General features: G+C 48.2%; 1 protein-coding gene across 6 annotated transcripts in view; it reads left to right on the top strand.

The window, feature by feature from the left end:
• Positions 1-22,358, top strand: part of LOC119442913 (RING finger protein nhl-1) — a 130,117-nt gene that overhangs the window by 93,553 nt on the left and 14,206 nt on the right. For 4 of the 6 annotated variants that reach the window (XM_037707977.2, XM_049662455.1, XM_037707976.2 and 1 more), the window contains exons 2-3: positions 13,731-15,837; positions 20,424-21,876. In XM_037707977.2, coding sequence (XP_037563905.1) covers positions 13,865-15,837; positions 20,424-21,876 — 3,426 coding nt within the window. In that variant the 5' untranslated portion in view covers positions 13,731-13,864. The remainder of the gene's footprint in view (positions 1-13,730; positions 15,838-20,423; positions 21,877-22,358) is intronic. The other 2 variants (XM_049662456.1, XM_037707980.2) reach the window with 1 other exon arrangement.

Below are 22,358 nucleotides of genomic sequence, written 5' to 3'. Positions count from 1 at the left end.
ATATGCCGAATTGCTAAGGAATTGACAGCGTGCTGGCCGGGGAATAATAGTCGCTAAGAGGACGGGGACTTGCTCGTCGTTCACATCATTGCCACCACCTGTACTGTTCAAGGCGCGTAGGCTTTTGTGTCAGGGATGCAGAGACATGGTGTCGCCTGTATCGTCTTCTTCAGTGTTCTTCTGTCTCTGTTATGTGCGCGTCCTTTTAACCGCAACTGCGTCCTTCAGCAAGCATCCAATTAGGCCACCAACGAGCTCTTTTGAATGAATCCTTATCGCAGATCTCTAACGCCGAAGTGTTTTGGGGCTGGTGTCTCACGAATTTCCTTTCAAAATCTTTCGTTTAACGAAACTCCATCACTGACACGAGGAATGAAAGTGTGATATTTCTATACAGTTGGGCGCGGTTTTGTCTTGTTTTATTTGCAAACTATGGCTCTTACCTGCTACAGGTGAGTGGCCAAGAAGCAAGCTGTTTTACCAGCGCGTATGAGTTCCCTTAATGTTGATAATAATGTAACTGAATGGAAACAGAATAATACAGTACGAGCGAAATATAAAAAAAATGCAAAAATGAGAAGAAAGCTGTGGCTAATTATTTTGTTTTTTGTTTCACTTCATACCTCTACTGACTTTCTTTTTTCTTCGCGTTCTTTTTATGCCCGTAGTTTCTTCCCTTTCCATACCGTACTCGTACTTCTTTTCAACCCAAAATTGCTTTGTAGGCTTCGCACCAAGTTTCGGTCAAAATCGGTAACTAATCTACATCGATGGAACGCGTTTGAGTCAGTGAAGAAGGATGAAAAAAAAAAGTTATTTCGCAGCCGCCTAAAAATTTCAGCACCGTCGCCGCCGCCGCGGTGCAACCAAAATTATCCCAACCGCGCTCGCCGTTTGCACTTGCTCTCTTTATTTATACTTCCCACCTGTCTCGCACGCGCCTTCTTCGTCTTCTTCGCTCATTTATGTGCACTCCAGTGCTGGTACTTTTGTTTCAACCCTGCGGCGTTATATTACTAGATGTCCCAAATGTTCCTGCTGAGCATAATGAAGCTTAAAGTGAAACTTAAGGTATGAGGCCAAGTCCTAGTAAAATACATTTAGCAGAAGATAATGAATACAGACTACTAGCGTATGTTATAGAGCATACTTTTTTTAGGCACACGACAATAATGTGTGTAACAATATTTGAAATATTTTTTGTAGAACAAAATGAGTAAATGTGGGTCTCACGCCAACACGCACAACTTTAACTTCTCTCATCAGAACAAACTAATTTTCGGCAGCAATATAGGTGAGCCCTTGAGTTGTGCAATAAATCAAAACTAATCAGATACAGTTAATCCTCGAAGCACTGATTAAATAAAAAAATATGCTTTTCCAATTGACACGCCTTGCTATAACAGGGAGCCATATCAAAACTTGTTGCACGAATTTGCTTATTGTGGTTTATTGCACATCAATCAATGTGAGAAATAGGTGTGGAAAGTCTCACTGAAAAATATTTATTTGCAAAAAAGTCACGCTTCTTCGCGTATGGAAGAATTGCAAAAACAAAAATAGGTTTGAGAAAATCAACGAAATAGATTTCAAAGAATTCAATCGCACATAAAATGCATTCAGGCGAGTTAAAATCCCCCATATTTGTAATGTGTTTCGTCCTGAGTCTTGTTCTTGTCTGCTTTTGCTTGCGTGGTACCTCGTATTTTTTTTCTAGCTTGTTTTGCAGCCCCAGGGCCGCCATTTTGTAGCGATTCCTTCACCGATGATATTCCTTTTCGCACTTTTCGCGCTTTGTCAGTGGTCAGAGCGACGTCCCGCCCGCGTCATCAAAGTGATCAGCCGGCCTTGAACGGTGGATAATACGAGTGGCATATAATCGAGCGGAAGGCATCGCTACAAAATCGCGGCCCAGTACTGTGACGCCGGGTCCGCCGTGCGCTGTTACGTCTTTGTGTTGATTACCGCAAAACATTTGTTTTTCCTCACCTCTGCGCTCTGAACTTCCCCATACTGTGGCTACCAGTATGAAAGAGAAGACGAAAGCGTGTAAACACCGTTAAACAAGACAATCCGCTGCTTCTTTGACGTCCGTAAAGAACCTCCAGAGCGTAAACAACGTGTTCAAATTATCTCGTTTCTCTCGTGAGAGTTAATTTTTGTTAACGATGAAAACCTGCTGAAGATGCCCTTAGAGCATTATTACTTGTTCACACATAATAGTAATGCGAGAAAAAAACTGCAGAATTTGAGCAGTTTCGTGTTTCACACGAGACAGGCACTTTCAGTTACGGTTTCACAGGTGCCGGGTAGGGTTACATTTGTTGCGATATCTTTTGAACGAAACAATATTAGGAATAACATTTTTTTTCTGCGAAATGCTCCTCGACGAATTGTGCATCGAAGTAAATAAAAACAAGAAAATGTGGCATCTTGAAAAAGAAAAATTGTGTTTTCAACATGGTCTCATACCTTAAGAGGAGTATCAAGTTAAGTTGCCTAGAAAATTTAGCTTCTGAAAGAGAGAAACTTGACGTTTAGTTAAGACCTATGCTAGCTAATTACACTTTTGAAGCGGCTTCCTCTCTTACCATGAAAGGAGGCTTTGTAACCCAGAAATGAATCCGAGAACGAAATACGATGAACGGAACCATCATGGAGTTTCGGTGTCATCTTGCCGTTACGTCGCTGATTTTGAAAGCGTCTGCATTGGGCCGAAGAAGGATTACATTGCATTCTAAAGGAACAAAAGGTTCGACCTAGCAAGTTCTGAGAGCATATCCTCTCTCCAAAAGGGTCCGAATACTAGAAAACACATTGAAATTGGTGACGTAACTCTGACGAAGTGGTCACGAGGTTTTGGCGCGGAATTAAAAAAAAGAAGACAGAGGGAGAGAGATTTAATGATTCCTGGAGAGGTTTTTTGGCGGCATGCCTAGCGTGCAACTTCAGATGAATAGGATGAAAAATGAAATGATGGGCACAGTTCACAACACAGATAAACGGCATACAGAAAACACAACAATCAACGCTCAACTATAAAGTGTCTCATCAAGACCAGTGTCTCTAAGAAAACACAAAAGTAATATTCAAACTTTTTTCCTTTAGATGAATTAAAATACAGTTTTGAAATAATACTTTATTGGTGTAAACGATTGAGCATTGCTCCTTTGTGTCCCTTTAAGCCGCCGCTCGCACGCATCTTAATCGTACTCATTTAGCGTAGTATACTTAACTTAATCTATGGGTTCTTGCGAACGCTCACCAGAGTATTGTTTCCGCGGTTATCTGCAATGATTCTGAAATGAAATTGTTAAACGTACTTACGTTATAATTGCGTCTCAGAAAATTCTAGAACACTCGGCCGTCGTAAAATTAGCTGTATCGCGTATTTGCGGGAGGTCATTTATCTTTGGTCGTCAGTGGTTTCCTCCAGATCTTGTCAATGGCTAAAGATGTGATTCTCTATTAAAATTGGCGATGTTTTGCGCCTGGTATTAGAGTCAAAGTTTATCATGTGCAAAACTGTCGCCGTTGCTTGCTGTACAATAGTCACGTCAGAGGTCAGGTACGAACGCACGTTAATCACTCCTGCCAGTTTTAGGGTGACTAGCGACAGGAACCAAGAGATCCAGGAAGCTTAAATGTGGAAAAAGGCATACACAATGGAGCCCACTGATAACAACTCGAGTTATAACAAATGCTTGGTTATTACGAACGAATATATTTATCATGTTCTATGGCTGCGTGTTTCGGAACGAACGCGTTGGGGCTCCAAACTCCTTTAGAGCGAACGCGGAGTACGGCTGTGGAATGATAAAGGCGGCTTCCATAGCTATAGATATAACTAGATACCTAGATATACTAACAGATAGCTCGCCGCCAGTGTCAGTGCCAGAATTGAGATCGATGAATAAATGGACGGCCGGCCGGAAATGAAATACAAAACGCAAGAAGGTTATTTGGGAAAGAATATCTAGTTTGCTGCCCTCAATGTTGTAAAAGGGAACACAAAGACATGCAAACGAATGGTAATAGTTCCTCATTTCTTTGTCGGGACGTAGTACACTCCGTGAATAAACTGTCAGAGGAGTGCAAACACCCTCCGCAGGTTCTGTATTGGTCAGGAAATTTCGTGCCATATATATTACCTCGGACAACCGTAAATAAATTGTTCGCGCACTGAATTGCAGGGTATAGAAAAAAAAGCGATGCGTAGTGGTTTTAATATCCTGTATATATGTATACATTAAACGTCTAGCTCACCAGTTCTGACCGGTCGCTGTGATGTCACCGGAAGACCTGGGAACGGCAGCTTTTAACTCGTTTTGCATTCATGGAATTGCTCACCGGGAATCCAAGTTTCACAATTCAGCAAGTCCACAGTGGCAGTGCGAAGCTGTTACCCTGCAGCCCAGACCGTTTATAACAATGAGTCACATGAACGGACGGCGAAGCTAGTACTAATAGAGAGAGATAGATAGTTCATTAGATGAAGTGCATAGAGGTCGGCCTGAGCTTGATTACTAAGAAGGAAAGCTCCAACAAAACTTATTATATAGAACCTGGCGTTTCGTAGCCCGACCGGCCCCTTCAAGGGTGAGATGGCTTGAGGCGTAGCAGTGCTTATGTGCGTTGTTGGCGCTTTGACAGGCGCTCAGTCACTTTTCATAGAGCTTGAGTGTAAACTCTTCAATTCAGTTGTCCCCAACCAGGCAGATATCTGCAGAATGTTTACCTTCGGCGTAGGCTTGTATGCTCTGGCCTGCTACTCGGCACAGGGGAAAAAGGAAAGGGGGCAAGAAGAGTAATGAAATATGATGATTAGGACAGGAGGAGGGGACGCACATATATAGTGCTAATATGTGCACTAGTGAAGGAGTGAGTAGCTAGTGCGTAAGTGAACGACTCGTTCAGCTCTTCTTTTCGTTCTGCCGGGTTATGTCTCGTGATTCTGTACCTCTTACTTATTTATGCGTTATTATACCTACATCGGCCGGGGGACGAAAGTTTTTATGTAGGTAAATAGCCCTTTTTGTTCTTTCTTGCTGTTTTGCGGCATTGGTACGCATGTCGTGACAGCTTTTGTCAGGCATATGAACACATAACATACGCCAAAGACCGAGAGGTGAAGGCTTCCGTTGTATGTTTTCGACCGTCTCCATAGTTGTGTGTGGTTCTGGGCAAAGATAGGGAAAAGGAAGAATCGCTGTATGATGGAGCTGGCAACCTTCCTGACATGGGGAATACGTTCGTCTTTCGAACATGGATTAAGTAGGATGGCGTAGGCTGTATAACTTGAGACGAAAAACCGGTGACATTTCTGCAATAAAAAAGAGTTTTGTCTAACCACAGGGGGATGAATAATCAAGGGTTGCTGCTGCGTTTGCTACGAATCCTTTAAATTACATGTACTTGAATTAGTCTGACATTAACATTATGGCGTGAATAAATGTTACTTTAAGCGCTTAGCAATGTACATCGTCTCGCCTTTCATTAATTGAGGACTCCGTTATTCTGAGTACCTGCTGTGAGCTTCATCTTTATCTTCGAAACTGAATTCGTTGAGAGGTCACTCACCCCAGTCATCGACCACACAAATAAAAATATTTGCGCCAGTAAAAACTATTATCTCATCAAGTCAAAATCCTCAACTTTCGACGATGTTGGTCTTTGTTTGTTTGTTTGTTTCTTTCTTTCTTTCTTTCTTTCTTTCTTTCTTTCTTTCTTTCTTTCTTTCTTTCTTTCTTTCTTTCTTTCTTTCTTTCTTTCTTTCTTTCTTTCTTTCTTTCTTTCTTTCTTTCTTTCTTTCTTTCTTTCTTTCTTTCGTACTAATTTTGCATTCATCTCATAAGCCTGGCTGTTCGTAGCCCATACGGTGCAGCGCAAGTCTCGATTCAGGAGAACGAAGGTTCGATCATCGTGTAGGCCTGGGGTTCGGAGCTTGCTACGCTTTATTGTATGGAGATCGAGAAAGCGATACAAAGACAGCAGTGTTGATTAGGGACAGAACGCTAGTGTGGGTAATATTCTAGTTGAAAGTGAAAGGAACAAATCGAGCTAAGGGAGATCACATGATGCCCAGAACTGATAACAGGTGATTTATCACAGAAATAACAATGGTTGCCAAGGGAAAGATAGTAAACCAGGGTGGATGATAATCATGTAGAATGATGCGCTCAAATAATTTTATAGTATAGGCAAGTTTGAGCAATGCATGATCTATGAGGGAGTGCTTTGTTTTTTAATGTCTTAATACCATGGGTAAAATGATACCGAGCCCTTGACTGCTTAGCACCGTAAAATTGATACTGATACTGATAATGATAACGCGACTAGGATAATGATTATGAGGATTATCAAGGAAGGATGTTTCTTGGATAATATTTAAATCAGGTTCTGTTACAACTTGGCTGTGAGCTGGACGACGTCGTTCACAATGTTTTTGAGGTCAAAAAGCGGGACATAAAACTTCTTTGTGCGAAGTGGGCAACCGGTGTGAGAGGAGCGCATTTCGTCGTTTTTATCGATATTGTGCTAAACATGCGGCCCACTCATCAGGGGCGAAGTATAGTCTCCTGTTGAAAACGTTACAAAGCTTTTCTAGGCGCATTACACACTTGGTGGTGCTTCCATGTTGCGTACTGGTGCTTTAATTCTCGTAGGGACGCTTCTTGCAGCTTCTTGAAGATTTCAGTTTAGCTTCATTTAGTCAGTTGACACGTACATTGCGCTCAGAACATTATTTCAAGGAATAACTCCAAATAGTCGCTTTCTTTTTGCTTCGAAGTCAAAGTAATCACGTCATTGTGATGTCGCCTGCTTTTGATTGATTGATTGATTGATTGATTGATTCATTCATTCAAAGGTGGAGGAAGATAAGCGAGCAATACAAGTAGTAATTATTGCGAAATGAGCGAACGTTGTACTCAACCAAGTGGAGAGCGCAGACCAATCCATGGCATCCGAGACTTACGACGTCGCTATGTTGGTTTCCTGGATGCTCGCATCCGACCTCCAGCGTATAACTGAAGCGCGGACAAACCTCAAGCTCGGACACTCGCCGCATGCCTGCGTTCGTACCAAAGTCCCCGCACAAAAGTCCGCGGCCGTCACAATCTTTCCTGCATGTGCTGTTCAGGAGATGTTCCTCACTCGTGAATCTGTTAAATAGGAGACCTGCAAATTTCACCGTGTCATCGATAACCCGAACCGCGGTGCACTGTGGCGCTCAAGTGAAGAACAACATGTTTTATAGAACGCAAACTTAACGATGATTGGGCGGTTACGGCCAGGTGGATAGCGTCCCAACCGGTGGGCGCGATCAATTTCTTTCGGATCGAGGCTTATGCCTATGTGCTCACGAATGTTATCAACAAATAGCTTTTCTGATTGAGCAAAAGTTTCAGAAGGGCTGGAATCAGGAATGCCATACAACATTAAGTTGTTCCTACGGGAACGGTTGTCAGCATCTTCTATGCGGTTCTCGAGGCTAGATACCAGGCGACCAGTCTCAGCGGTAGCTGCGTGCACAGCTTCTGATACACTTCGTAGGGGAATCAGTGCCTAGTAGTGTTGCTCAAGTTCCATCATTCACTTATTTAAATCCGTTAGTGTTTCATCGGCGCTCAAAAGTTGATCCTTTAGGCCTTGTATCTCAGTGATATATATAGTTTGCTCAACTTTCAGCTTCTGTAACTCAGCGAGAACGTCATTTATACTAGGCCCTGGATTGATTTCCACATCGCCTGACAGCATCAGCAATGACTGAATGACATGCACACATTCACCAAGCAGAGCGAGGTAGCACTGTGGGCTCAGGAGCTGCACTAAACAATAATCGCTGCATTTCTTACTGAAAAGACTGTATTTCGCACCAAACTGCACGGTGAAAACCAGCATGTTAGACGAGAGCGTTGTGGTGAAGCCACCGAGCCCACAAGGCGGTCGCGATGGTTGCTAGGGAAAGACTCGGTGCCCAGGCGGCGCTGCAATAGCGCCGCTGAACAGCGCCCCCTACGACGAGTTCGTTGGTTTCGAGTAGTGGCAAAGGTGGCCGTATGCTCCTGAAAGCTCGGGGGCGCTATGGAGCGCTTTGGATTTCTGCGAATTTCAGGCGTGCAAGAATTCTTCAGGCCAAGCACTCGTTGAAAAGGCAGGAAGCTGTTTAACGGCCAGTACGTTTACGACGTGCTGGAGATCGCAGGGACTATTTCGGCGCGCTGCCACTCGCAAGTTCAGCGAATGTCATACGACATTGAAATTCAGGAAAGGTCTATGAGGCATGTTCGCGCGATTAGCGACAATGAATGGACGAAGAGATGGCTCTTAAGAAACCCAAAATGATCTGCAATAAACGAAGAAACGGAATCGTGAAAGATCCACCGACGACTGCTGCGCGCGGCCGTCGGCCGTGGGTCTATACCGTTTCTGCAGCACAGTCAATCGCGCAAGCACTTTTGCAATATGCACGGCAGTTAGGCGTAATTTCCGACATTTGTCTCCGCAAAATTCTTCAAATTGTGTATGTGCGCGATGGCAGTTCGCAAATTCGCATGCTGACAGCAGTGGCTTTGCAATCTGCCCCGTGTTGGCTGCGCGCTCCGAAAATACTTTGGGTCGGTATTCGCTGGTCTTGACGGAGCCCTTTGTTAACATTGCCTGGTTAACCTCATTAACTCGCTCGGGACGCTCGGCAGGTGAACGAGCCGCGTTGCTTACCCTACATGTATGGGTTGTAAATACCTCACATGTATACGTAGCAGATGACGTTTCTCTTGCGTACTTCACGCGTCGAACAGCACGTATCTGCAGCGCTTCCGTCGTCCGCTTGATACGGCTTTCCGGGGAACCAATAGAACCACACATCAGGATTACGACCCTCACGTTCATGACAATTTACCAAGCAGCAATAACAGCGGCTACCGCGCTTCGGGACCGCGCGCTGCTCAGCGTAATCGTCAGGTTTCCCCTGCTTTCGACGCCGTTTGTCGAAACAGAGTGCTCGGCTTCCATATGCGACGATGCAGGCGGCAACGCACAAGGTCGTGCGTACGTTTCAAGCACTTTTCGAGTCTGAAAACTACTCAAAGAATTCAATACGACGCACAAAGCGAGCGAGACCTCTGTAACTCAAGGGACGTCGTCCATCTTAACCTACCCAGCCAACTTCATTGCACGCCACCAGGCTGCGCCACAGTACTTTCAAAACTCCAGCGCGTCAGCCCCATAGTTGACGGACTTGAGAGTGTCCCTTTCGATGCGTGATCCTACGCTGGCTGGAGCAACCAGTTTCAGTGTGACGGTCTACGTTCCTCCGGCGAAGCAAAGGTAGGCGGTACGTCAACCTGGTTTGGGTATCGGTAGAGCGATGGCGCATGCGCCATTGGTGTCATGGCGCAAGCCGTCTGCAATGGAGGCAGCAGCACGTGGCAAACAACGGCGGTGATCGTCTGCACTGTGAAAATCAGCATGTTAGATGACAGCGTTGTGGCGAAGCCACCGAGCCTACCATTTGTGCGCTCGGTTGTTACATTGGTTATCACGTTGAATTGTCCATCGCCGATGTTTATTCTGTTTTGCCAAAATAATTACTATTTCTTATACGAATTCATCATTTATCGCGTGTGTTTGTTTGCACAGTGTACCTACCATTTTTAAAATGTCCCATAGTTATTACGTTGAATTATTCGCTTCATGATGTACCCCACCCCATATGTAACACCCTGATAAAGGGGCCTTTAAGAAAATGAACTGAACTGAACTTGGGCATGGCTTACGTAAACATTTGTTCGGTTGTATGATTGGGCTGCTAGGTCATGAAAAAAGTGCACTGCAGTGGCGTTGCTTAGCACAGTCACTGACTCGGGGCGGCTGAGTCTGTGTCTTCTTTTTGTGCGCGATATGTATTTTTGTTTAATGACGCGCAACGAACAAGCCGCTGATCGGGCGCTATCAAAATCGATGGCTTCACAGCAAATAGCTGGAAGGCAATTTCAAGTTGGCCTCGCCACGCGCGTGGCCTTTCGCTTTTGCATCCTTTCTCGCTCACGGAGTCCTCGATCAATGGAAAGACTGACCTGTTTGCTGCTCCACAAGTTGTACATACCAAACTAGGTTTGCCCAGTTATTTTTACCCTTCCCTTGAAAGGAGACCCTCTCCGAGGAATGCACACCACTTCCACACACACTCACGCACTGTCTCTCTCTCTCGCACACGCACACATGAAAAAAAGAAGACATAGAAACATGCGATAACCCCAGGATTAGCAATCCAGACTTATCTCGTTCCGTTATCGCTCCGTGCGCCGCCTCCTTGCCGGAACGGAGACGAGCAATTAAAATTCTGGGTCGGGCAGTGCGCCGCTCCCGTCCCGATCTCCCCGTCGGGGAAAGCGCGCATGGCATCGAGAGATACGTCTCCCTCGCTGCCGGCTGTGTCTCCTCTCGAGTCGTGCGAGAGCATGCCGAGAGGATCGCGAGCCAAGTAAGAAGAAGCACGAGACGCTCGAGAAAGGCCTGGCATCTCCTCGCGGGCTGCGTAGCTCGGCCCAGCTTGCTTCACTTCCGCCTAAAAAAAGACGCGAGAATGAGCGCAACAGCGGGGCAAGCACGCGCGCGTTCCGTCGTCCGATGTGAGCCCACCTTTGAAATAGACTGAATGACGCACCATGTGAGGCTAGCGCAAAAGGCGGGGAACGCCAGAGGCTCGGATGAGCAGATGGAGAGACACTGGGGTCGGTTAGGATCTAGCTTAGCAGTGCACGCGTCGTTAAGCGACACTTCTCCTGCCTCACGCTTGGTCCTGTCTACTTGCTGTCGTGTTGACTTTTCTTGCGCGACCTTACTGTCAAGCGTGGTTTGGATGCTTGGTCATGGCAGCGCATCTATCTCGCCTATGAGCGCAGTGTATCTTGGTACACTATCGAAAGTCTGCAGACGTTTACGTAGAGAGCTTTTGTACAGGTTTATATAGGCTGTTTACAGCGTTGTTCAGGATGATTAAAGCCTCAATACAGACGAGAGAATACTATATGCTCGGAGAGGACAACCAGGTACTTGCGAATGCAGGTTACTCGTCTTTTTTTTTCTTGTCTGTATGCGTGGTTTCATTCATCCCTTATACGATTCCCCTTTAATCAAGGTGAATACTGCAATACCTGGCGACCAATATTACCATTCTTATGGCTGTTGTGGGCAGAATCCTTATTGGTATATATACAAAACTATGTTGACTGTGAACTAATATTATATATATATATATATATATATATATATATATATATATGGTCATAGCTCCGTATACATGTATTTTGACACTATGTGGACAAAGGGCCTTTAATTTTGGATTAAGCGTTGTCTGTAGGATGTCTAGATGTTGTGTGTCAGCAAAATATAAACTTTTTAGGGTAGCTGAGTACTTCATAAGATTTATGCGACAAATATATCGAAAGCCTCTAGCTATATTTTTACGAGGTCGCCTCTCTTACGACTTCACTTCAGTACTTTGCTAGCGTTTCCGTCGTTGGTAGAACGGTGCTTGTTACACCTTGGGTCGAATGGTAGACCTTGGGTGCGAGATAAAATGGAGATTTCTCTGAAGGGCTCGCGCGTGCGCAATTGCAAATTCTGTAATAAAAAACACAAACAAAAACAAAGTGAAAGAGAAACGTCAATATTTGGAGTACGGGGTTAATTTGCTCCACATCGATCTGTTTGCTGAGACATCCCACGCGAAACAATCACGTTTCCGCTTTTTCATGGATGATAATGCGTTGCGTTGTGGCAGCATGTGCGACAACTTAGGTAGGTTCTTACAGACTTCAAAAGAGATTTTAGCATATACAATCCACGTGATACAGGCAGCTCCAGTGCATTTCTCCACACGCTTGTCCCTCGGGCTCTCGTAATTTCTAAGTCGTATAATGTTTCTTCTCTCCGCTTATGAGTGCTTTGCTCGAAGGCCTTCGCGGAGGTAATTGGAGGTATTAGGGAATAGCCTTGCTCTCACCACTTTGTTCATTACAACTCCGTCTGTACAGAGTGAGAGAGGAAATGCTTGCGACCAGGTTCGCTCACATTTAGCCGCAGTTCTCTTTTGCATACTCTTTAAGACCTCTCGAAAATCGAAGCATGCAGATAGCTTGCGGACGGAGAAGATGCGCAGCAGATTGAAAACTACTAATCTCCATTATCGTTCTATTTCACCGTGGCGGAGAGATTAAGTTGGCTACGGGGATTAAGTGAAGTTTAGAAGGTCCAAATACATCAGCTCATTCAATGCACTAAACATTCCGTCGGCGACTGTGCTCGGAATGGCGTCCGTAGAGTGAACGAATACGAAAATATGAAGTTGTTAGCCCCTGTGTTTGACGCGGTTTGTCGTTCTAGTTGCTTTTAAATGTTGGAAAAGGACGAACCATAACAATTTGTACTTTCCGAAAGGAAAATAAAGTAACGGAACAAACGCATGGTTATCTGAAGTGAGTTAGGAACAATGTGTTAAACGAAAGCAAATTGGCAAACAGACATATTCCGGCACGTGAAGCCGATTAGAAACGGAGGACATTATTATAAAAGAAGTGGGTCTGAGGATGATTGTAATTATTTTAAGCAAGGCAAGTTTGGGGAGCGGCTGATGCAATCATGCAGTTTAAATACTTACCGTAGTTTCAAATGAGAAACTCTCGGTAAGTATCTATACCCTGCGATAATTCTACAGGCGTGGATTAGGTACCCGATGAAGATAGGGCCAGTATAATTTTTTTTGTTATTAACAGTGGCCCCCTTTTCACTCACCAACGGTTAGCGCCTGGCCTGCCCGCTGTAGCATGTACATTTCACCACTTGACACAGAGCATATTCGTGCATTTGAATATGGAATGCATGAACCGAATATAAACAGGATGCTTTCAATATATGCGACCGCGCGTATTTCGTGTCTTGTCCTCAAACTCAAGAGAATACGAAGTCGGGCTAGTTTGTCGTTTGTCTTTAACATTTGCCATATTAAGTGAAATAGGAAGAACGCACAGAACAAGTTATACGCGTGCTATCTCGGTTGAGTGCTCATGTTCGTAAAATTCGCGCGTAAACATGCGTGTTGTTTACAAAGAAAAAGGTAAAAATGCATGATATTTATTGACATAATAAAAATGAGTTGTTGGCGCACAAATAGGCGGCTGCTATTGCTTCTTTCAGTATTCACGGACACGTAGTGTTACGCACATATATACTATTATAGTATATATACGCTTGCGCCCATGGTTTGGGTAGAAGATCGAGATTGTAGGAATTATTGAACACGTAATGTCATTACTAAATAGAAATCAAAACAACACAACATTACAAAGGCATCCTTTAAGCAACAGTGCAAACAAAAAAGAGACAACTACTTTACTCGGCACAGTAAAAAAAAAAAAACAGTTATATGAACAAAACACTTCTTTACCTAACATTCGTTGCAGAGGATCGTATGGGGTATGTATTACACTACACGATAATAGCGCCCAACAACTGTCCTCAAAGCATGCTGTCAATGCTATTACAGTGCATTTTTGCTTTTTTCGCTATCGACCCAATAATGTTTAAAGTGAATAACAAATCACTTGTGATATAATGCCATTATTTTATTGTGCTTAACAGTTACTCTTTCTTCCCGATAAAGAAAACAATTCGGCGTTGTTGGTGGCACGGTTTGTAATCTCGCGAGTGTCTTTATCTCTTTCCAGATGCTGACCACCCCGCGTCGCCTCGGCTACAGCAGCCAGAATGAACGCAGGTCCCACTCAGGCCAGAGCAACGAACGACTACGCCTAAATAGCCGAAATCCTTAAAGCCGACTCGACTTGAGAGCGCCGACACCATGACTTCAGCGTGGAGCCAGCTGGACCAGCTGCTCACGTGCGCAATCTGTCTAGACCGATACCGGAACCCGAAGCTTCTGCCATGCCAGCACTCGTTCTGCGCCGACCCTTGCCTGGAAGGGCTTCAGGACTACGCGCGGCGGCAGATCAAGTGTCCCGAATGCCGGGCCGAGCACCGCATCCCGTACAACGGCGTGCAGACGTTCCCCACCAACGTGACGCTGATGCGGTTCCTCGAGCTGCACCGAGACATCACGGGCGAAGAACCCGAGCCGCTGCCTTCGTCCATGGAGCGCTGCCACGTATGCAGCGAGAAGAGCTACGTGAGCCGCTGTTCGCATTGCGAGAAGAAGGTCTGCGAGACGTGCAAGGAGGCGCACCTGGACATCATGCGCCGGGAGATCAGCCGCATCTGCAACCAAGTCCGCAGGTGCCTGAACCGGTTGAACGACCACCTCTCCCAGAACAGCAAGAACCAGGACAAGCTATCGCAGAATTGCGCGCTCGTGAAAGATGAGCTGGACGACCTCATCAATCGCTACATCAAAGACCTGCAGCTGGTGCACAGTAAACTCAAGAACGAAATAGACGTGTACCTGCAGCAGGAGCTCAAGCAGCTGTCGGCGCTTTCCGAAGATGTCGAGACAGAAGTTAACAACATTACATCTAACTGCGACGTCGTCGAGAAGTACGTCAACGACGACACCGAATGGACTGACTCGGAGCTCGTGGAGTACAAGGAGATATTCTCCAAGACTCTCGAGTTCCTGAGGAACTTCGATCCGGACACGTCGGATTTCACGAGAAGGGTCAAGCTCCAGATCCACACGGACCCTGACGCACTGCATCGCACGTTGGCCAATCTGGGAGAGCTCAAGTTCAACACCCCTATCACGCAGTCATCCTCGAGTCTCAACATACCCCAGCTTAACCTCGGTTCGTCCGGAGGCGGCACGGCCAACGCACTGATGCGCAGTCAGAGCGACCACCGACTCGCAGTGCAATTCCAAAAGAAGCAGGACTCTACCCGGTCAATGCTAGACATTGGTCAGCGATACGGCGGCCATCTCAGTGACTCCGACCGAGATGGCAGCTTTGAGGGTCCTTCTTCAATGTACTCTAGAAATCGCGGTAGGGACAATAGTGAGAACTCTATTCTTCGAAGGTACGGTCCTGATCGTGGCAGGGATAGCGATAGTGCAGACAGCCGACTCTCAAATCGCTATGGAAGTCGGTTCGAAGACCGATCCTGGAGAGACGAAGGCACGGGTGGAGGTCATCATAATTTCAGATCTCGTTACGCGCGTGAGCTTATGGACGACGACTCGGAAGGACTGAGCAGCCACACGAGGAACGTGCGCTTCGAGGAACCACCGCCTCCGCGGGAGAAAGTGTTTGACACAGATGACGCCACTCGCGGTCCGCTCAGCGGCGTCGTAAAGCTTAGTGATTCGGCCAAATTCATGGAGCGTCTCCACGAAAACCAGATCAGACAGAAGCAAAAGCAGGCCGAAAAGGAGAGGCTGGAAAACGAGCCGCCTCCTGCTCCGGTGGTTCCCGTGCCGCCACCTAGGAGGCCCCCGTCGAGGCAGCTCAGCGAGGACGAAGTCGACAAGCAGAAGAAGGCGGCCAACCAAGCTGCGGCCGCAACCACCTCGGCGTCCGCGACGTCCCCTCCGCCGCCCCTGGACACGAGGCCGTCGCAGCTCCGACGACTCGTGCCCAAGGACGACGTTTCGTCGCGAGCGACGCCCCCCGACTCCCCGCGAACGCCAACGCCTCGCCAGAGTTCCATCGAGAGCACGCCCACGCAGTCCAGGAGGAGTTCCACGGCTTCCGAAGACACGACGGCCAGCACGACGACGGCGACCAGCGACTCGATGCGGTCGCGGCAGCGCCGTGGCATCGAGGAGGAGCCGCCGTCGCGACGGGAGCTGTCTTCGCCGGCGCCCAAGCCTTCGACGCCCGCCAGGTCAGTGTTTTCGCCGCCTCGCGGCCTTGTCAGCTCGGCGGAGCAGGGCGAGGCTGAGGGGGAGGAGGAGGAGGAGGAAGTGTTGCCAGTGTCGCGTCCCCTGTCGCGCCACTGCCCGTACCGCCGGTCGTGCACCGACTACGTGGTGCGGAGGCGCGACAAGTCGCCGCCGGCCGTGGTGACTCGTCGCTGCTTCGACGACCTCAGTTGGACTCCTCGCGCTGGTCGCAGCGGCGACGACCCGGCACCCTCGCGGTGGACGAGCCTGCACAGGCCGGACTACTACCGCTACCGGACGTCACGCTTCGGCTCGAGTGCCGGCCTGGAAGACCGAAGCCCAAGCTGGCGCTCGGCGCTGGTGGCCGACCCAAGTAGGCTTGCCTGCAATAATCTCCCGTTGGCATGGGCGAGCTGATTCTAACCCCGAGAGGTGCCGGGCCGTGGTCCGACAGGGAGAGTGAAACTGTGTCTCGACGCTGTTCGCCGCGGTTCGCTGAGCGCGCGTTCGTCTCGCCGCCGAAGGTGCCACAACAGCGACGAGTCGTTTAGTCCTGTGTCACTCGGTAGGGGAGGGGCTGGCGTCAATAACCGCTGACAAGTTTTCGCAGAGCCGTCGGGACTGATTGTTGTCTTAGCGAATGCTGATGCAAATAATTTTCAGTGTTGGAGCCTGTTACGAATGTCGCCAAGATACTCACGCCATGTTCATTTTTGTCTGCTACCGGTTGGCAACCGTAAAGCTTTCGATGCTTTACGGCAACGAACCTGTACTGGCGGTTCCTGTAAGATGGCAATCGAAATGTGTGCTTCGATGCTTCATATAAAGTAGAAGTAAAGGCTAGCGTCAGAACACGTCTACATGGTTGTTTTATTCTTCAAGCCATAAGCAGATTTGAGTGATTCAAGCATGCTATCTTCGGATGGCACGTGAAATAAATGCGGTTTCTGAAGCAACTTAAACGAACTTTTCTTGAGACCTTTCCTTACGCGCGGATTGCAAATTGCTAGTGCATTTTACAAAGTAAAGCTAGAATCACTAAGCTAAGGTAATGCTCGCATCATCCCTCTTACCAGTTTCTGAGTGACCGCGGAACAAGGAAACGCAGAATACGTTTTATGCTTCGGGGTATTACGAAAGAATTGTGACTTATTCTCGTTGCGATAAGGATCAGAAATGGTACACGTGCTTATGTAACCCAAGAGAGACACAGCATTTAGTACTGCGATCCCCAATCAGAGACGCTACATATAAATTGAAGCAGCGACACAAGGGGTGCCAACGTTTTATCTAGGGGAACTAGAGAGAGAGAGAGAGAGAGACTATGCGTCACTATTTCGCGACTTTTTATACAAATATTTGGTTTGGCAGCTACATGCCTACTTGGCTTAGCAATCAGCAGGCACCTCGGGAACGTACTGCGTCAACTTAATCCTCATCTCGCTTCCACGGGAAAACATTGCGGATTGCATTTCCATGTCCTTGTTGGCCGGTCGACCATCCCTACATTTTTCTCGATATTCGCCATCCTCTTGTGTGTTTCAGTCACACTATCCACAAAGGTGAGCTTGGTGTCACTGCTTCTCCGGCGTACACCGACTAGAGAGAGCATCGATATACCTGTCTATTAGTTCAGAGCGCGCGAAGCTATAATACATATGATTCCATTCGTTGTTATGCTAAACCTTTCAACGTTTGAGGAACGTCGGCTGATGGTGCAAACTTGCAATGTCCAATGGCGCCTCCATATACTTCATGCCGGTTTCGGTAATGCTTCAGTTCTGCAGCATTTATGAAGTTATTCCTTTTGTCGAGACTACCCCTTTATGCATAAAACGTATTCTGCGTGAAAACGAGCGCCTTAGCACAAAAAACGCGTGCTTGACCGTCGAGTACGATTTGGTAAGAGCCTCGTTCTGCTTATGCCGCAGCGCCAACTCGGCGACGGGCCTTCTCTTCGTCCTGCCACCGCTGTCGGCGGAGACGAAGAGAATGTAAAGCGCCGCGCCTGTCCACGGAACCCGCCACGTTCAAGACTTGGCAGCGCATCCGCATAGAAGCACCAGAGGGACGTTGCTCAAGAGAACACAATAAAGCAGAATAGAGTTATTTTTTAGGAAATCTCCGTAGACTACGTTCCTTCTTCTTCTTCTTCTCCTGCCATTCTTTCACAATCCATTCTCAACATATGTCATCGTTGCCTTTGCCTCCTCATCCACAGACACATCTGACGCGCTGGCTTTGAAAGCACACCGAAATCGCTATGCGTACCGGCCGCTCGTGCTCGGCACTTTCTCCGAGTGCTGTATTAGAAAGCCACCACTCAACGGTGAACGTTAGCGGCGTTGAACGGAGTCGATTCCAGGCGGAAACTTTCAGCGAAGTATACACGCTCCATGGAATATGGGGCGTGTATTACGTGGACGCATTGCAAGCAATGACCCCTCCAGCTGCAAGGAAGACGCCGACGGAATGTCTTTGGTGGTCTTTCCGTTTTCGTAGATGGAAGGTACACTTCGGGCTCCGTGGCGACAGTGGAAGTCTTCGTCAACTGGTCCTTCGGTATTCGTTAAGGAAAGCGAAAGGCGCATCACACGAAAAGGTTAGAGGCCCCTGATGCTATCGAAGAATTCTGCTTTTCGTTCAAGTTAACTCGCCACACGAATAACCTAATCTGCCTCTCAATAACCATCCCATCAAAACGAGTGTGTGAACCCTGTGCTGTTCTGCGAGGCCGCCGAAGCACGTACACTTGTTTACTCAAATAGATGGTCGTTGCCTGTTGTGCGTTGAACTATCCATATTATACACACAAGCGAAAAAAAAAAAGTTTTGTGCGACGCGATAAGGCGTGCAAACGCTAGCCCGTCGTTTTCTGAGAATCTTTACTCTGCCTACACGCTTTTTATTTCGTTACGTATGCAAGTAAGACAAAGATACAGAGATTGAATGTCAAAATTTAACATGCAACGATCCGTTTCTTTGCAACTGCTGCAATTCAGTGCGTTTTTTTGCCCAGGTCGTAACCTATGTCTCCCTAAAGCAGACAGTTTGAGTGACAGTACTGCGCCAATAAAATCGAAAAAAAAAAGGTTTAGATAAAGTAACATTGCGCTCACAAATATCATTAATCTTTCCCGCATCAACGCAAATCTTCTATTTCGAAACTCACTTCATTTTTTTCTGTTTTATTACCTTTAATTAAAGAAGAAATTTATTTAGCTTAGACTCATAGTATTGATAAAATAATTGCGCACATTCAGCTCTTACTATTCTTGAGCCTATATGCCTCGGAAATGGTCTGGTTTAACGAGCAAGGTTGCTCGTGTCTGGTGAAGCACCAGGCCTAGAATTTTATCGTGAGCATTTCCTAATATCGCCAGCTGTCTAATATCGGCAGAGGCAGAAAAGGGGAGAGTTATGCAACCACATTTACTTTCCTATTTTTGCGTCATGACGCAACGCTCGGTTAGGGGAGTTACTACTGCAGTTGCTTAACGAGTTTCCTTGGAGTTTTACGAGTCTCAGTCTCAGTCCCCTCCTCAGCGAGTGACGTCAGGCGAGTGGCATAGCACTAACGCGGCTGTTTCACTCTCCTGCGGCGCCTGGCGCGCATGCGCATGAGTGGCATGCCTCTACACGCTCTCAGCCCCGGGCTTTGGAAAGACAACGGACACTCGGCCAAGAGCCACACGGCGCCCGTCGCGTCTTGTATTGCTTCCACCACATGAAACTAATAAACTATTTGCAAACCCCGAAAGTGTGAACCATTAATCAGCATGGCATGATGACCTGCGTCACTAGCTGCTCGCAACTAAAGGTATCAAAGAAACTAGATTAAAAGTAATATAAAACAACAACGAGAAGTCCTTAGTCTTTTCCAGGAGCCACACGGACTGACTATTATCTGTAAAAACATTGTATCACACTAGGACACCTTGTCAAGCTAAGTTGGTGGCCTTTTAGTAAGCAAGAACCACTGCGCAAATAGTCCTTCTCAGAGTATTTATACGTACACATAATATTGCTCACGATAAAGAAGCAGCTTTTCACTCAATACCCTTAGTGTTTCGAGGGTTAGGGAGTATAAAATTAAAGTAATCGCTTCTACTTAACAGTCACTGATGCTTATTCTAAATACCCTACAGCTTTGTATGCAAGGAATTGTAATGTATTTTACCGGCGTGTAAGCGGCACATAGGGTATTTGACTAAGGTTACTTCTGCCGACATTCCACCATCTAGAGTAGAGGGAAAGAAGTGAGATGGTGGGGGGGGGGGGGGGGGGAGACATAGAGTTTAACCGGAAGAGAAGCTTCTGGTTTGCTACCTTACCCTGCTGGAAGAGCAAGAAAAATAAAAGGCATATATGCCTTACACGATCATATTGACACTTTGTCACGCAAGACAACATAAGCAGTTTTTAGGATAGCCTTTAAGGAGCATAATACAACTAATTTTCTTTTTTCGGCTTTAAAATGCAACCTATATGCATGTGCACCACTAGGGTCTCAGTTGCTTGCAGTACTCGCGAGAGGCGATTCAGTTGGCAGCAGGTTAGAGCTCCGATCTGTGTTTGCCGCTTGCAGGTGCACTCGCGCGCCGCTGGCCAAGGCCGTATCTCTAGACCACGACGATCGCCGCCGACCGACGGATGACAGGAAGAAAGAGGAAGCGATGACGAGGGCCGGATCGCTGGGCGGCCCGTCTCCTGCCGCGCACCAGTCGTCGTTCTTCAGCCGTCTGAGGCCGCAGCAAGCGCAGATCGGCGAAGAGGAAGACACCGAGTCCGAGGCGTCCACCGAAGAAGAGGACACTTCGGACGAGGAGGAAGACGAGGAGGAAGACGAGGAAGAGGACGAGGAAGAGGAGGAGACGGTGGCGGCGCAGCCCGAGAGACCCAAGACGCCCACGACGCCCACGCGGAAGATCTCGGCGACGCAACAGGCGCCCAAGAAGGAAGAGGATATGACCTCGTCCGTGTCGGCGCTGCTCAACAGGAGCGCCCAGGCGCGGCGGGGCAGCCAGGACGTGCGCTCCTCGACACCCACGTCGGGCAGGCACTCGCAGTACGCGAGGGACAAGGAAGAAGAGAGCACCAGGAGCCGCTTGCAGTCCTGGAGAGACACGCCGTCATCGTCGGTGGACGACCCCACCATGGTGTCCTCCTCCCGATACGGCGGCACCTCCTTCCTGGCCAGCCGAAGGCGCGGCGCTGACGAAGACCCGCCGAGAGGGGAGGAGAGCGGTCCCGGAAGCCGCCTGCTGAGCCGCAGCCGGAGCTCGGCGCTCATGGATCAGCCGGAACCGCGAGCCGACCGGCGCAAGAGTCAGCAGGAGAACGCCACCACGACGGCGAGGTCGACGGCGGTGAACCCGACGTCGTCTTCGGCAGCAGCGCTGCGTAGGAGCCGACTGACTCGCAGCAAGAGCTCCAACGAGGTGCTGCCTGGAGAGGGCGACAGCGGCGACGAGGCCAACCTGCCGTCGCCGTCGTACCGAAGTCGCTACGGTCAGCCTGAGAGCACCTCTTCTCCCGCTGCAGGCAGCAGCGCTCTGTCCCGTTCGAAAAGCAGCCACGCGGTCAAGGACAGCTCACCGGACGCGGGGGACTACGGCGGCTCATCGATCGGTGGTGGGCCCGGGACGTCATCCAGCTGGGCCCAGTACCTGCGCAACAAGTACGGCTCCCGCGGAGCCAGCGGTCCGGGCGCCTCGGCGGGGTACGGGCCCAAGAGCGTATCCCGGTCCCGCAGCTCGCACGCGGTCTACAGCCGCAGCGGCAGCGACGACAACAGCTCGGAGGACGAGGAGGTTCCCGCCCGGGGTCGCGGCCTGGACGGCGGCAGTGCCTCGTCGCGCCACGATGGACAGTACGGCAGCTACGGCTTCCCTCGAAGCATGTACCTTCAAAAGCGCCGTATGCAGCTCAAGATCGGCACGCGAGGAACTGAACCCGGCTGTTTCACGTGGCCAAGGGGTGTCGCTGTCGGACCGGACAACTCGATCGTGGTTGCCGACAGCAGCAACCATCGGGTCCAGGTGAGTTGGCAAGCGACACGCTTGGCGTTGTCGTGTCTCTATCGGCTACGGTGGCTAAGGACGGCGCAAGTTGCGTAAGTCTGGAGAATTCATAATTTGTCTACAGGATGCTTGAGCCAACTCGAAGCAAGCTTTTGAAGAAAAGCCGGTTCTTGATGGACGAGATCAACTGTGCATTTCGTGCAGCTGTCTCGAGCAACTCACAATACCTATGTGCCATGCAATTATTTTTGCTAGGTGGTAGACTGAGTCAGCCACTTCGCCCTGGCTAAGTAGGAGTGATGAGCGAAGAGATGAATGAAGTGGGAAGTGTGCATTGGGAGGGGGGGGGGGGGGGGGTACGTGTGAGCATTTCCGTCGTACACGTGCTGCGTCAGGGCAAAGGTAGGTCAGCCATGAAAGGTGATTGAGACTGCGTACCCCTCTTTTTCTGCACTACTATATACGTATAGGATCATATCCACGTTACTGTTATTATTTCC

The sequence above is a fragment of the Dermacentor silvarum genome, chromosome 2 (genome assembly GCF_013339745.2).
Source record: "Dermacentor silvarum isolate Dsil-2018 chromosome 2, BIME_Dsil_1.4, whole genome shotgun sequence".
Taxonomy (NCBI): Eukaryota; Metazoa; Arthropoda; class Arachnida; order Ixodida; family Ixodidae; genus Dermacentor; species Dermacentor silvarum.
Note: the sequence above shows the minus strand (reverse complement) of the source record. Positions and strands in the feature narration are given on the sequence as shown.